At 39.6% G+C, this 15,171-nt stretch overlaps 2 protein-coding genes across 5 annotated transcripts in view; one reads left to right on the forward strand and one right to left on the reverse strand.

The window, feature by feature from the left end:
* Positions 1-5,727, reverse strand: CRIPT (CXXC repeat containing interactor of PDZ3 domain). The gene is made up of 5 exons (XM_065679480.1): positions 5,649-5,727; positions 4,490-4,555; positions 3,970-4,024; positions 3,540-3,643; positions 1-744 (listed from the first exon to the last, which is right to left on the reverse strand). The coding sequence occupies exons 1-5, from the start codon at positions 5,662-5,664 to the stop codon at positions 680-682; spliced, it is 306 nt and encodes a 101-aa protein (XP_065535552.1). The 5' UTR covers positions 5,665-5,727; the 3' UTR covers positions 1-679.
* The window catches only part of PIGF (phosphatidylinositol glycan anchor biosynthesis class F), a 21,283-nt gene continuing 11,812 nt past the window's right edge, over positions 5,701-15,171 (forward strand). For 2 of the 4 annotated variants that reach the window (XM_065679475.1, XM_065679474.1), the window contains exons 1-5: positions 5,815-5,991; positions 6,156-6,409; positions 8,052-8,143; positions 8,985-9,101; positions 13,988-14,096. In XM_065679475.1, the coding sequence (XP_065535547.1) occupies positions 5,985-5,991; positions 6,156-6,409; positions 8,052-8,143; positions 8,985-9,101; positions 13,988-14,096 (579 nt within the window). In that variant the 5' untranslated portion in view covers positions 5,815-5,984. The other 2 variants (XM_065679477.1, XM_065679476.1) reach the window with 2 other exon arrangements.

Genomic DNA, 15,171 nt, shown 5'->3' on the forward strand with positions numbered 1-15,171 from the left:
TTGATACTCATTATTTTATTGCCTTGGGCCACCAGATGCTGCACATAAAGCCTCCTTAGAGGGAATAGCTGATCAGTTTTACTGCTAAAGTAAGAACTGGCAGAGTAACACACTAGATTTCAGTAGTTTAACAATTTGTGATATAACCAGCCCTACTGGAGGCCGGAAAAAAAGGAAAAAAAAAATCAACTGGACAACTGCATTTACTTAAAGGGGAGGATGCAATAGTTTGGGATGAGAGGAATTATAAGTACCTATAAGCATAGAAATAAATGAAGATACTACTTCAATGAGGTGATACAAGCTTGTATTTTATATACATCTATAAAATATTACTATCAGACAAGCAAAGACTCAAAATACGTCCAAAGACTAAAACTGTAAATCTTCAAGATCTGTGTCACGATAGTTTCAACCTATCCACAAGGATCTTCTTCTTCAGTTTGAACTGTATCAGTTGCTGAAAACCATTACCTTTACATCAGTTAACATTAGTGCTAAACCAAGAAAAAAAACCCAAATATTATGTACATTTCTAGGCCACCAAACCACGTTTACCTCTCATCTCATTCCAAGTAACTGCATTACCTTCCAGCAAATAATATTCACAAATGATTTCAGAGAAAAAATACTGTACAAAGACACAGAAGTTGAAGTCTGTAAAGACTAGTCAAAACAATTAAACAGAAGTTTGCTTGTAGTTCTTCGTATCCAAGACCTTCTTGCCACACATTGAGCAGATGCCTACAAGCACACAAAAGGTGTGTAAATTACTTTAAAATCATTCAAGTTTTCCTTCAAAACTATAGTTGCCGTGTTTCTGTTAAGATGCTTTAAAAACTTTTTTATATGAGCTCTCATTGACAATCTCTGTATTTTCTCACCAGATATTGCAAATTCAGAAGTAATAATATGACTTTTCATACAAATTAGTATTTACCGCATATGCATAATACCACCACTTAAGAAAAAAAAAAAAGCTCTATTTTGAGAGCATTATTATTCACAAAACTGCCCAAAGACTCTGCAATTCGCTGGAATACTGGAAGACAGCCAGGAAAGGTTCCCATCTGGTAAACAGGTAAAAATAGTCTACTATTTAACTTTGCAAGTAATGGAGTCAAACTGAGGCCTGATATGGACAGAAAGTAGCGAGGCTACGAAAATACAGTTACCACCAAACTGACTGCTAAATTCAAGATTAAGAGGTGGGGAGCTTCAGACAATTGAGAAAGTTGAGAAGAAAACAGTTTCATAAAATTAAGCTATTTTTAGAGTAGCAAAAGTGACAATGGACACCAAGGACACTCAAGAGCTGAAGTGAAGGTGACTGCTGATGTCTCAGAGGGCTTTGACCTAAACCCAAAGAGTGGCAAGTCAAAAGAATAAAGCAGCAAAAAGTACACAAGTTCAGCAGGGGCAGAGGGGTGGGTTGCCTCTTCTGAAGCACCTAAAGAAAGGTGCTAAATCTTTTGCCTGGTAGGGTCACTTCTCATTTTACAAGACCATTCATCAGCAGACAAAAAAAAAAAAATGTCAAGTGTTAACTTTCTCCAATCATATGCTTTCATATATTGACATCATGTGACTCACATTAGGAAAGAGAAAAGGGAACATGCCCTGTGATTTAGTTCAGAGAGCAAAATCTAGCCCACAGGCTGTTCAGTTCTAAATTGAGAAGTAATTAAGTTTAGATTGCCTCTCAATTTTAGCGATGTAACAGCTGACACATTAAGCCATATGACTGCATTTGCTCCAAAACTCATGCCATAACCACATCTTTGATGGTCATGACTAGAGCCTCAAGCACTTGGGAGTTCTGAATTTTATGAAGAAACCAGATTCAAGCTGGAAGGATACACAAGCAAAGACAAAATGCTGAAGCCCACCCAAACCAGACATAAGTTTAAGAAACATAACAAGATTCTACCACATGGGATTCAAGCAGCCATCTGGTGAGCATCTAGCAGCTAGAAAAGGCAACCCTCCTACAACAGGCTGCTAAACCACTGACTTAGCGACACAGTACACATTTATTGAACAATTAAAGTAATTTCATAAACAAAACTTACTACTACTTCGCTGTAGCTCTACATCTTACTGGTTCATCCAGTGCCAGTGTGCTGTGTAGATTCCTTGGTATTAATAATGTGACTGAGTTCATGTTGCTTTTTCCCCCTTCTCCAGAAATTACAAGTTCAAGCTCTTTCGCTTACCTTCTCAAAAGTCACAAAACTAGTAAAAGTTCTATGTCCTTAAGGCTCTCCAACAGATTTGCCTGAAACTGATTTTTTTTTTTTCCTCAGGAGTTTTTAAGTTTTTCAACAACACTGAAGATTCATAATTAATATGGGAGATAGAAAGCTTTCAAGCATAAGCAGAATTTCAGGGAAGTCATTCACACATAACTCATACGTACAGAAAAATGTTATACATTATGTACTGCAGGGTTCAATGTCTTGCTTTATAGCAATCATGAGTATTATTATTACTCTTGATTTTTCAGTTTCACCTTAAGCCAAGCTTGACTTACAATGCATCAAGCATGTTCACAACTGGACCACGGACCAGACTCCTTTTAGAGAAACGAACCTTTCAATGGCCTATGTTAAACCACTGAACGTGCAACACAACACAGAGGCACAAACCCATGAGCATGATTTGCCTTCAGAGACACATTCTTAACTGCTTTTATAACTCAATTTATTCTTTATCTTTCCCTTTTATCCCCTAGGTATTCTACTTTTCTTAAGCTAGCCTATTGCTTTACCAATATCAGAAGTTGGCTTTGTGATTGGTTTGTGGTTTGGGATTTTTTCGGGGGTGTGGATCTGGGGTGTTTGACTGAGGAATTTTTGGTTTGTTTTATGAGACCACTATTTAGAGGTTTAAATATAGCTATTGTAAAAATGAGAGAGGGGAAAAAGAGAGCAGAAAAGGGACAGCAACAGGTAATTGAGTTTTACATAATCTTATTATTTTTTTTTTAACAAAGGAGAATCTAATTTGCTAGATAAATTTTCCTATGCAATTGCCAAGATTAAGCTTACAATTATTCTTGTACCGATTTAGATACCAGAAACATTCTAAAAGAAACAGAACCACAGAATGACTTAGGTTGGAAAAGATCTCCAGCAGTCTCTACTCCTGCCCTTGCCTCACTCAAAACACGGCCAATTTGGATAAGGCTGGCTCAGGACTTTTCAAGTCAAGCTCTGAGTATCTCATGTAGAGATTCCACAACCTCTGAGGGTCACTGGGATTACAATATTTGACCACACTCCCAGTGAAAACTGCTTTCCTTATAATTAATTGGAATTTTCCACATTCTAACCTGCTTACGCTGTCTCTTACGCTATTACTGTGTACCTCAGAAGAGTCTGACTCCATCTTCTCTAGGCCTTCCTATTAGTAGTTGAAGATAGCAACTGAATCTCATCTTAGCCTTCTCTTTGCGAGGCAAAACTAATTCAAGAGTTTTCCACTAGCTCCCCAATTTCAAATCAAACTGGGGTAATTTGGTACTCTGTGAAACTCACCTTTTTTATAGGCACATCCTTGACAATAGTGAGACCCTGGCTGATGCACAGAACTCTTACAAATCCGACAGATTGCAAATTTGTTCTTTCCATAAGGATCAAACCTGCGAAAAAGGAAAAGTAGTTTATATATACACCTTGAAATAGAGTATTTCCTCTGCTTCATCCTAAAAAGTCTAAGCTAGAGGGCACAGACAGAAACTCCAACAAGGATTACTTCTAACGTGCCTTTCAATTAAGATACTATTTTGAACCTAAACATCTTCAAGCGCCTTGCCCCCTTACATAAAGGGACACCCTCCAGACATCAAGAGAATGCTCAAGAGGTTGCACCAGCCACCTTAGCACAGAAAATAAACCTTCTTGGCAGGGAACACACCTCAGTTACAGAAAACTGTGATTTTAGCCAAGCACAGAATTAAATACTAACCTTGCCTTCTTTGAGGTCAATGCCTTGTTTTCGTTTAACTTGCGGCCACCGCTTTCTACAGACAGAATAAAGCCATAAAGCAGTAAATTCCCCTGTTCCAAGCATACTATAAAAAGTATACAGTTTACAGCTTCTACATCTCTACAAATAAAGTCACAAGAAGAGATAAAGCATCCAGCACAGCATTAAAGCACAGGACATCAAAACAGTTTAAATTGTACCTGCATATCATTATTCCATACAAGAAGGAAACAACACAAATTCAATACTGAAAAGCTCAGAATAAATAAGTTCCCAATGAATAGAACACAGAATCGTTTGGGTTGGAAGGAACCTTAAGGATCATCCAGTTCCAGCCTTTTGCTTTGGGCAGGGACTAAATTAGACTGGAAGAAAACTACAGACGCTTGAAATTAACCCAATTACTTCATATTTTACCCTTACAATCATAAGACAACTCAAGATGGCCAACTGGCTTTAAGATACCTGAAAAACAAGCGTTAAACCTCCCCAAAGTTACCTGTCGTGTTTCTCGCACCGTCTTTCCACGTATCCGGAGTGATTACAGTACCGAGCTTCTTCTCACCTACACAGGGAAAGATTACAAAGGAAAACAATATCTATACGGCATTAACACCAGCACCAATCGCTGCCTACAGGAGAACGACAGCTCCAGACACTCCTGGAACTGCCACCAAAAGCCCACCCTACAGAGCCCGGGACTCGCAGCTGCCGAGCCAGAGCCAAACCCGAGCCTAAACCCGAGCCTAAACCCGAACCTAAACCCGAGCCTAAACCCGAGCCTAAACCCGAGCCTAAACCCGAGCCTAAACACGAGCCTAAACCCGAGCCTAAACACGAGCCTAAACCCGAGCCTAAACCCGAACCTAAACCCGAACCTAAACCCGAGCCTAAACCCGAGCCTAAACCCGAGCCTAAACCCGAGCCTAAACATGAGCCAAACCCGAGCCTAAACCCGAGCCTAAACCCGAGCCTAAACCTGAGCCTAAACATGAGCCAAACCCGAGTCTAAACCCGAGCCAAACCCGAACCTAAACACGAGCCAAACCCGAGCCTAAACCTGAGCCTAAACCCGAGCCAAACCCAAGCCCAAGCCTGAGCCAAACCCGAGCCAAATCCCGAGCCCAAACCTGAGCCCAAACCCGAGCCAAATCCCGAGCCCAAACCCGAGCCAATCCCGAGCCCAAACCCAAGCCAAACCCGAGCCAAACCCGAGCCAAACCCGAGCCCAAACCGGAGCCTAAACCCGAGCCAAACCCGAGCCCAAACCGGAGCCTAAACCCGAGCCAAACCCGAGCCCAACCCGAGCCCAAACCGGAGCCAAACCCGAGCCCAAACCGGAGCCTAAACCCGAGCCCAAACCGGAGCCTAAACCCGAGCCTAAACCCGAGCCAATCCCGAGCCAAACCTGAGCCTAAACACGAGCCAAACCCGAACCTAAACACGAGCCAAACCCGAGCCTAAACCTGAGCCTAAACCCGAGCCAAATCCCGAGCCAAATCCCGAGCCCAAACCCAAGCCAAACCCGAGCCAATCCCGAGCCTAAACACGAGCCAAACCCGAGCCAAACCCGAGCCAAACCCGAGCCCAAACCCGAGCCCAATCCGGAGCCCACCTGGGGCTCAGCAGATCCCCGCTGACGGCCCGCCCACACTCACACTTCTCGCACACCATGGCGGCCTCCCCACCACAACAACAACGGCACCCCCACAACCCGCTTCCGGGTCCTCCCCGGAACTGACGTCTCTAAAGCGCCTGCTTCCGGCGCCGGGCGGCCCCGCGGCGGCGGCGGCGGCAGCGCTGAGGTAAGAGGCGGGCCGGGACCTCCCCTTTCTTGCCCCTCGCGTCCCGGAGCAGGTGCTGCTGAGCGGGGCTTGTCAGCGGGCAGCACCGCCGCCTCCCGTCGGAAGAGGGAGCGACCGGCCCGGGCCCTGAGGCGGTTGCCCTTGTTTGGGGCAAGGGGGTGGCTGGTGCCGGGGCAGGCCGCCTGCTCCATGCGGTGTCAGTGGGGTTTTTAAACCAATAACACTATTCTGCCCTAAAGTAATTACTTTGATCCCCAAACTAAGCTGAGAGCTCTGCCTTGTCTATGTCGACAAGGCAAAACCTTACCGTGTGGTGCCTGTGCTGCGTTTGAGTACCAGGACGCGCTTGCTGTCTTGCAGGGGGCCCGGCTAACCCCGATGCCACGATGAAAGAAGTAGAAGTAAGGAGGCTCTTCGCTGCCAACCTCCTCTGCGTGTTCGCGGTTGCTGTGACAGCGGTCGTTCCGGCTTTCCTCTGGGACGGATTCACGGTCTTGGGAACGCACCTCGCGTGGCTGTGTATTTGTTCTGTTTGCGTTGGTGCCGTTAATGTAATCTTGCACTTAGTCCTTAAACCAAATCGTTCTCCTAAGAGAAGTTCTCTTGCTCACAAGGTAAGATTTTTATTGTTAAATTCTCACCAGATGGTGTGGAGGGGAAGCAAATTCTGTCACTGTAATAATCAAATCAGAAAGGAAGGCCAGTTTTTGCTGGTGAATTGTTTTCCATGAATGAGCTGAGCATAGCACCTTTTGAAACGAGTTCTCCAATGTTTTCATGATGTTACACTTTCTCTACCTGTAAATAACCTGTTCAGGCGAGCAATTCTGTGCCTTTCCATTGCCAATATATTGTCTATAGTTCCAGCCATTGATCTTACAACAATTCATATGGTGGCAAAACCTGGCAAAGTTGAGTGGGTGCAGAACTCATTTCAGAGCCTAGGCCTGACCTTCAGCCTTAGGAAGAAATGCTTTTCTCATGTGTAGTTTTAAGTTTGTAATAATTTTACAGGAAGAGAAGTAGTTTTTAGAATTTGAGACCCAAGAAAGAGGCCGGCTTATTACAATTTAAACAAAGTTGGTATGTTTTTAAAAGCTATGTGGAAAAGCATTAAAATGGCTACATTTCCTGGCATGATGAAACTTGCATGCAGAAGAATCTAAATCTGGGATAAACTCTTCTAGTTATAGTTTGTAATGGGGGCATTAGAAGTATGAATCCTGATGAAATAGGTTTGATCAGAGTGAATTTGCTGCAGCACACAACTTGTTCAGGAGTCGGGGAATACGCCTGCATTTTGTAATCAGGACAGCCTTGCACTCCCAACTTTCTGAATCGGACACAATTTAGTGCTGCAAGAGGGTGAGTCTTCAACATTTAAGCAAACATCCCTGACAACAGCATCTTTGTAGGCAGAGCCTCTTGTTTGGCTGACTGAGGAGTGATGTGAAATACACAAAATCACCATGGAAAGCAAGTATTTTAACCATCTGTCATTTACAAAGGAAGCAGGTTTTGTGTTCTAGGTGAGATTTCACCCCAGCCTAGCATAAGGAATAAATATTTGTTAAAAAGTGCTTAAGGGAAATCATGGGTTTCCACTGGTGACCTGATCAGAACAGATCTAACCAGAACTGTCTGTCAAGTGAGTATGCTTCTAGATGGTATAGTGAGTACCCAGAAACGGTGGTTTAAATTCATAGAAAATTAAATGTGTTTTGCAGATTTATAGAAAATCGTGGACATTTCTCAAATGGATTTAGAATTTAAGAAACCAAGCTCAAAATGTAGGTTTTATTTGGTTTAATTTTTAAGTATTACATTTGCTTCTGAATGTGGTTGGTTTTTTTTAATGTTACGTATTTTCTTTCTTTTAAATATTGTTTTCACTTTCTGTGAAAGATGTCTTTGAATGAATGGACTTAACACTCGGATGTAAAACAAGTGTAAAAATACCCAATAAAACTACCTCTGTTTATCTTGTCATTTCTAGTTACACTTTTTTATGTTTACAATAATAGGGTACGTCAGAAAAATTTAAATGGAGTGTAATAAGTTTTAATTGATTATTTGAAGTATCAGACATCGGGAAAACTGTTTCAACACAGGCCATGCTATTATCATGCTTCACTGTGGCTGAAGTTAAAGAAGTGGGTAGAGTACAATGCTGTTGATAAGATATAGACCATGTACATTACTTATGTTCTATTTTCTTTTGAAACACTATTCTGATATCTTATTGCTCTTTTTTAGATATCCAGATTTCTAAAATGCTGTATATACTTTTTCATGTCTTGCATAGTATTTCATGCCATTATTGTTCTCTATGGAGCACCTCTCCTAGGGTAAGTCAGAAAACGCTGTTTTTCTCTAAACGTTTTAAGGGGCAGTTCTCCTTGCAGATATTGGTAGCAGTACTTTTATAGTTCTTGGTACTTTGGAAGTTAAAGGATCAACTCCTGGCTGGGGGAAGAAGGGTAGCTGGTTTGGTTTGGAGGGGGGTTTGCTTGTTGGTGGTCTTTTGGGGGTTGTGGTTTGTTTGGGTTTTGGGTTTGTTTGTTGGGTTTTTTATTTATAGAAGCTGGCTTTTACAATTTCTGTTTGGAGATGTGTTGTTCAAGACATTTACATGCAACTGCTTTTACTTAAATATTACCCATTAAGCATACAGGTGCAGCCATTTTTCAAAGTTTCATTTAATCATTTCCCCCAGAAGACTCAAACACTCATCTTGCATATCTTTCATCCTTTGGTATTAGTGTTTTATTCTGAGGGAGGTGCTAAGTTACTGACTAACAATGGCATCACACAGTTTGGTTTCATGGCTGCTTCTGCAATGTGAAACTAGAAAAATAAATGGACTAATGAAGTAAATATTCATGTGTACTTCAGTTTATAACTAATGTTCTGCATGAGGTACACCCATGGGATTTTTAGGTATTTAAAATAATTGCTGCATCTCAGTCTTGGTTGAGATAACAAATGGATACCAGAATTCTTTCCATCTTTCTTTACTGTTCTACAGAGTGATAAGAAAATCCTTTATTCTTCTACATGAGGCTTAAGAAATCATGCATACTTTTACAAGTTGACTTTTAGGGAAAAACAAAAGCCAACCCTTTACTTTGGAATTCTCAGAAAATTAGTAACTACCTCACTTAATTTTGTAATATTCCTTCTTTGTAGGTCAGTGACTGAGACGTTTTTGTTTTCAGTTCTCCTCTCTACCTTTACGACTTTACAATGCTTGTGTATGCTGGGACCAAACATCCAAGCATGGATACGGGTATTTAGTAAAAATGGGTAAGTTCTATTCTAAAGTTTCTGATCTTACCCCCAAAAAGAAATGGACAGAATTGAGGTAAACAATAGATCATGGAATTTATGTTTTTTAAAGAAAGGAAAACTTCCTGAATTTATGAGTGGTTCTCATATTTGTAATTACAGGCTTTTGAAAGCTTTTCTGACAAAGAAAAGGGCAGGGGGGTTGGAACTGGATGATCTAAAGGTCCCTTCCAAGGTTTCTGTATGTGTTTGAAGAATGTAAAGTTTCAAACACACATTTTGCTGGTATAAAACCGTTCTGGAGTCCAGTATGGTGGCTCTTAATTAAAGAGGAGACCTGAGACTGAGCTGTACAGAAAGAATCTTGCAGATGATCCAATAGTACCTTTGTAAATACAACTTTTGAAATAGGAATAGCAACCCAAAGCAAGCAGTATTTTAATGGTATTTTAAATGTGAATGTAAGAGTGGAAATAATATATAATTTACTATGGTCTTCAGTATGTAATCTTTACCCATGCTCGTCTTCAGATTTCAAAGAAAGCTGTTCCAGTGTCGGAGGTTCCAAGCATTACTTTTTTTCAGGAGTATGTTTAGAGTAAAATGAGTCCTTTTACCTCACTGTCACCTCAGTGACGCCCATGACATTAGCATGTATCCCGGATAATGTATTTTTCAGAAGTATTCTCTCTCTTCTACCTTTTCTGCACTAGCTACATACCAGGATTGTTGAAAGACTGGGATGCTGAAGCATAAAAGAGCCCCACACATGCTTTGAGATTTAATAATAAGATGTTAGCATTTGTGCACTTTTAATAGTTTGTAAGGATGACCTCTTATCTCAAAAGAAAGTGAAGAGTTGTATAGTGCTGCTGACCTCTGGAGTTACTTTTGGTTTCAACTTCTGTAGAGGAGGATACAAGTAGAGATTTTGTAGTAGTTTCAGGGAGTAACTTTTGGTTTATCTCAGTTCTCATCTTGCTGAAAAAGCTCTTGAATCCTTATTCAAGTCATTTATGCTTGTTTTTTTTTTTTTATTTCCAGTGAAAGGGTTGAATAGACTTTAATAAAAGCATGGAGCTGTTTAGCCAAAACAAATCATTGCTGATTCACTTTGTCATCTTCGGAGGTTTTGCGGTTGGAAATAATAGTTGAATTGAAGTAACAGATGTGTGACAGCAGTCTGTCTTTGTACCAGGTTAGATTTTTGAACGCCTGATGATTTCTGTCTTTCCTAGCCTAGATCTTCATCTTATTTCAGCACAGTTATTGCATAGGAAACAGTAGTCTTGATTGAACATTTTTGTTGTGACAGTTTGTACATAATTCTTACTAATGAGCTCTGTGACATCTGAATAAAATGTCTATTTAACAGTTATGTTTATTTAGACTAGCCTTCAAATAAAAACACACTACAAAGAAATACTGTAGCAGGTTTGGGATTATTTTTTTATGGATTTTAGCAAGATTTTAGCTCTTTTAAAAATAAGCCTGTGTGGTTTTTTATTTAACCTTATGAATGAGTTAGAATGTCTTGCATTTAGTGTCTAATTTAACCGTGTGGAATGAGGTGGAACTGGTTAAATGGAGGAAAAGGATGGTTAGGTAATATCAGCACGGCTGTTTGCCTTGAAAGAAGAGTTCAGCAAATTGAATTTCACTGGAACAGCAAGCTGGAAAGTCTGATTAAGCATATAGCTTACTATGAAAAAGGAGTTTGCTTTAAAAAATTCTGAATACAATTTAAACAATTAACCACTGTCATTTATATTTGTTTCTCTTATTTGCCTGTGCAATATTTATCAGCTCAAAACCTGCTTGTGCAATTGCTTTTGCAGAAAGACAGATAAACTTGCCTTTTCTAGATGTCTTTATCGTGATAGATCAAGTCTAAATAAGTAAAAGAGACTAATTCCCTAGCTATTGCTCTGCTTTCTATTATGTTTTAGGTGGTCTAGTGTGAAAATACTGATGTGTCTAATGTCTTGTCATATGACTGTTCATAAAGTTACATTCCAGTAAGTTTCATGTAGTCTATTGCACAGTAATAGCTGTGGTACGGCTGAGTCAGACTTAAATATGTGGGGATAATCTTGCAAAGTGCTTATTATTTCTGCAGAGATGCTTAGCTTTCACTATTTCTGCTTGCAGCATGTGGAAGTGCAGTCACTGCTAGTAAAATCACTTCTATTAAGTTTACTACAAGATGAGTCTTTGTGCATGCCTCTATGAGATGGGCAATATGTGCCTTATAATGATAACGTGTAAACTGTAGCACTGCATGTTTAACTATATAATAAAGGTTTGGTTATTTGCAGGTGGAGGGGGAGGTATTGGTTGGTTTGGGGTTGGTTTGCGGTTTTTTTTATATACATGAAACACAGTTGCAGCTCAGACAGAATATCACCTATGCTCCACATTTTCAAACTGAGTGCACTTTTGAATGGGAAATACCAATTTGATGAACCAAATGTATTTCTTTTGGGGTTTTCTTTATTTTTTACTTCATGGATTTTGAGCGATTTTTCTTACCTTTTATAGTCTGTGTACACATAGAATGTGTGAGGAAAGTTAGTCTGTCTGTTCTACATCATATCAATACCAAGTAGCCTGTAAATAAGTCTCTCTCCACTAATTCTGTATTTGGGGGTGGGTGGGCCCATGCCACCTATCTCTGGACTCTGTTTCTGGCATCTAGTGTTGTGACCAGTGTCATGATGCTGATCATATTGATCATATGCTGTCATGTGCTGCTGTAAGCAGATAGAGGGAAATAGAAGCTACAGAAAGGGTTATCGGCAGTGAGGGAAGCAGGTGTCTATGTTTTAAATGGCTTTTCAGTAACTGTTGGCTGAAATAGCCTCATGCATAAAAGCCTTTTAAGAAATCAGCTTTCAATTGCTGATTTTTGTTGTTCCTTTTGAAGACTGTTTATTTCAAATCACTGAGTAATTTTACTGAATTTTATCATATGGTAACAATTATAAGATGTCACCTGGGTAGGAAATAGGTTTTATTTGGAGTTTGCCTGAAAATAGTGTAATCCCATCACTTCAGGGCTCCATCTAGTTGTCATTTCACCTATTCTATCACTTGTTTGTGAACTGCATACTCATACTTGGAAGTGTCTTTTGTAAACTTAGGCAGCATCAAATACTAAGTCCGTCTTAGTATTTCAGTACTGCTGCAGTCCAAATTTCCAGATCTTCTCTATCCAGGAGCTGTTTTAATAAATTCTTTTAGCTAACCTCTTAATTCAAACATTATTTAATCAGTACTTAATGTATTGTATTGTTTAAAGGGATTAAGTAATTACTTTAGTCTTTAAAAGGCCTTTGTGGTGCTAGTGAACGTTTCTTGTCTCAAATACTACTAGTTTTGCCTGCAGAATGGTCTTAGTTGTAGTTTATTCATAGTTAAATAAACCTATAAAATTCAGTTTATAAATGTTGCTGCAGTTATTAGCTTCATGCAAATGAGGCATTTATGTGATGAGTTAATGGGTTAAAGACTACCTGTAAAGATCCCAATAGGTGACATTCCATGAAGAAAAGAGTAATCAAAACATTGTTCCTTGGGGATAATGTTGGAGGACAAGTCAAGTTGTATTTGAGTAGCCAGTTCCATGCTGCAGAGTGGTTGGATTAGCAGTGCAAATAGTTGCCAAACTACCGATGGCTGTTCTTCCCTTGGGCACTGTGCCTTGCGTGTTCTGTTGTTTTGCTTTTGGACTCAGTCTGTTATCTCCATATGGTGCAGCAGTATGTGTGTAGGTTTACCAGATAAGATGCCTTGTGGGGTCTAAATCTACCTCAGTCAGTCCTCAGTATATTCTGCTGGCTCTTTCACTGCATTAAGGCTGTAGTGGATGTTCTCTTGACCATGCTGCCTGACAGCTCTCCACTTGGTTATTCAGCTTCCAAAAATAATTTACAAAAGTTTTCAATGTGCAGATTCCTGAACAGTTTTGAATTAAATCAGGACCTTTCCCTTTGGGAGGGGGGAAGAATCTCAAACTGGTAGAGCTGTGATTTGAAATGGAGTAGTTTAAGTGAAAAGGATGGGGTTATTGTAGAAGAAACAGTTCTTCTCAAAATGTCAATGTTACACTATAAATAAATATTATAATCTGTATGAACACTTGTGAGCCCTTTGGTCAGTAGCAAATGCAGCCATGAGGTAGGTGTACTCAGTAGTCAGAAGTTTTACAATCCTCAAAACAAGATGTAGGGTTAAAGCTTTCGTTAAAGCTTTCATGTCATACAACCTAAACAGCACATGTGCAATTCAGAGTTTACTATCCAACTAGTCTTCTAGTCATAAAACCACTATTTTTTTACTTCTGTTAGCTAAAGCTAAATTTACAGTCTGAGATGTAGCAAACTTAAGATTCGGATCTCTTAACTTCCTGATCTGAAGCAGGGATTTCAACCCAATTCTCCTGTCTCAGAACTGTCCCCTCCTTTGTTCTCAATTTCTGCTGTTGTTTCTTAATTGGTACCAAGTACTCAAATGTCCATGGTTTGAGAAAAGCAGAGCAATCACTTGGAAGACTGATGACAGGCAATAGGTGTTTATTAAACAGAAACCCAACTTTTCCTAAACTTTTGGAGTCAGTAGTGGTATTAGGCTGTATTGAGAACTGAAGTCGCTAGCATCTCTTATGATAGATGTCATGATTGGCAGTGCAAGAGTTCTTTGGGGTGCAGTAATGTGTGGTATAGAAAGATTGCGTTTATAGTTAAAATATGCAACTGACATTGTATGTATAGTTTGTATCTTTTAGGAGGAACCTGAATGCTATTTATGAAATATATGGATTTTATTATCTGTAGTCTCAAAAATCTTGGGAGAAATCAGATCTGCTGCTGCTGTTGAAACCTTGCAACACACTCTTTTTACAGAGCTATGTCCATCTGGGAAAGCAGTTTGCAAATTACTACTGTGTGCAGTATACTTGGAGCTTGGTTCGGAGCATTTCCAATTCCTCTTGATTGGGATCGGCCTTGGCAGGTTAGTATGTACACCTTTATCATAAATACAACAATGTTAATGTTCTGGATATGCATGCTACGCTATTGCTCTGAAACTGTACAGGTATATTGGACTTGCTCATAAACTGGGTTATGCCGAATGGTTTATGTCATTGGAAGCATCTGTGCTTGCGGTGTTAGGATGTAAGGATGTAAAATGCAAAATTTGTACCTCCAGTTTCATAGGTTCTTTGTTATAGATTTATGAGTGTCTGTTGCATGCAAATTTTAGTATGAAATAAAGCTGGTAAGTATTTTGATAGGAAGAAACTAGACAAGCAGGAGGAGAAATGTGACATGATGAAGATGGCTCCAAGTTTGCCTTCAGTCTGGCAGCTTTTATCGTTTATGGGTAGAGAAGGAAAGATGCTTTCTTAGTGTTTTAGTTCCACTCTGTCTTCCATCAAAGCACTTAACAGAATGCATTTTAAATGGATTTGGATTGATTTGTGGAAATGGTGTGGCCAAAGCACTGTACTAAACACTTCTGATTTCAAAGGCAGGCAAACATCAGCTTTGTAGTTGTGCAAGAAAAAATGTGAAGTTGGCATTGCAGATCCTCTCTTTATAAATCCAAATGTCTGTGCTCTTAATATTTTTGTTGGCATGAAGAAATTATTCCATTAAACATAACTGAAGTCCGCAATTGCCATAAAATGAAGACACTAATAACACTTCTTCCTAAATGTCTTCAGAGGATATTCCTCAGGTTACCAAAGTCCTACACTCTCAGCTGAGTAGCATCTACCAGGCCTTAAGCAGATGGTGTCAAAGATTCTTTAGGAAATCAGCACAGCAGCCAACACACTTTTCTGTCTGTATTGTAGAGACATTGTGGCTTACAGCTGCAATGGAAGTGTGTTTTCCATGAGTAGCAAACGTTTATGCCATCAGCCTTCTTTACAACAGTATAATAAGATAGTAAAATTTTATTTAAAAGAATAATAGACTAGGTTGATACTTTAAATAAAAAAGTCAAGTTTTCTTCCCTAAAACCACTTGATTTTACTCTTTACAAGAGTATATATTTTTATAAGATGTTTCACCATCAATCT

The sequence above is a fragment of the Lathamus discolor genome, chromosome 5, assembly GCF_037157495.1.
Source record: "Lathamus discolor isolate bLatDis1 chromosome 5, bLatDis1.hap1, whole genome shotgun sequence".
Taxonomy (NCBI): domain Eukaryota; kingdom Metazoa; phylum Chordata; class Aves; order Psittaciformes; family Psittacidae; genus Lathamus; species Lathamus discolor.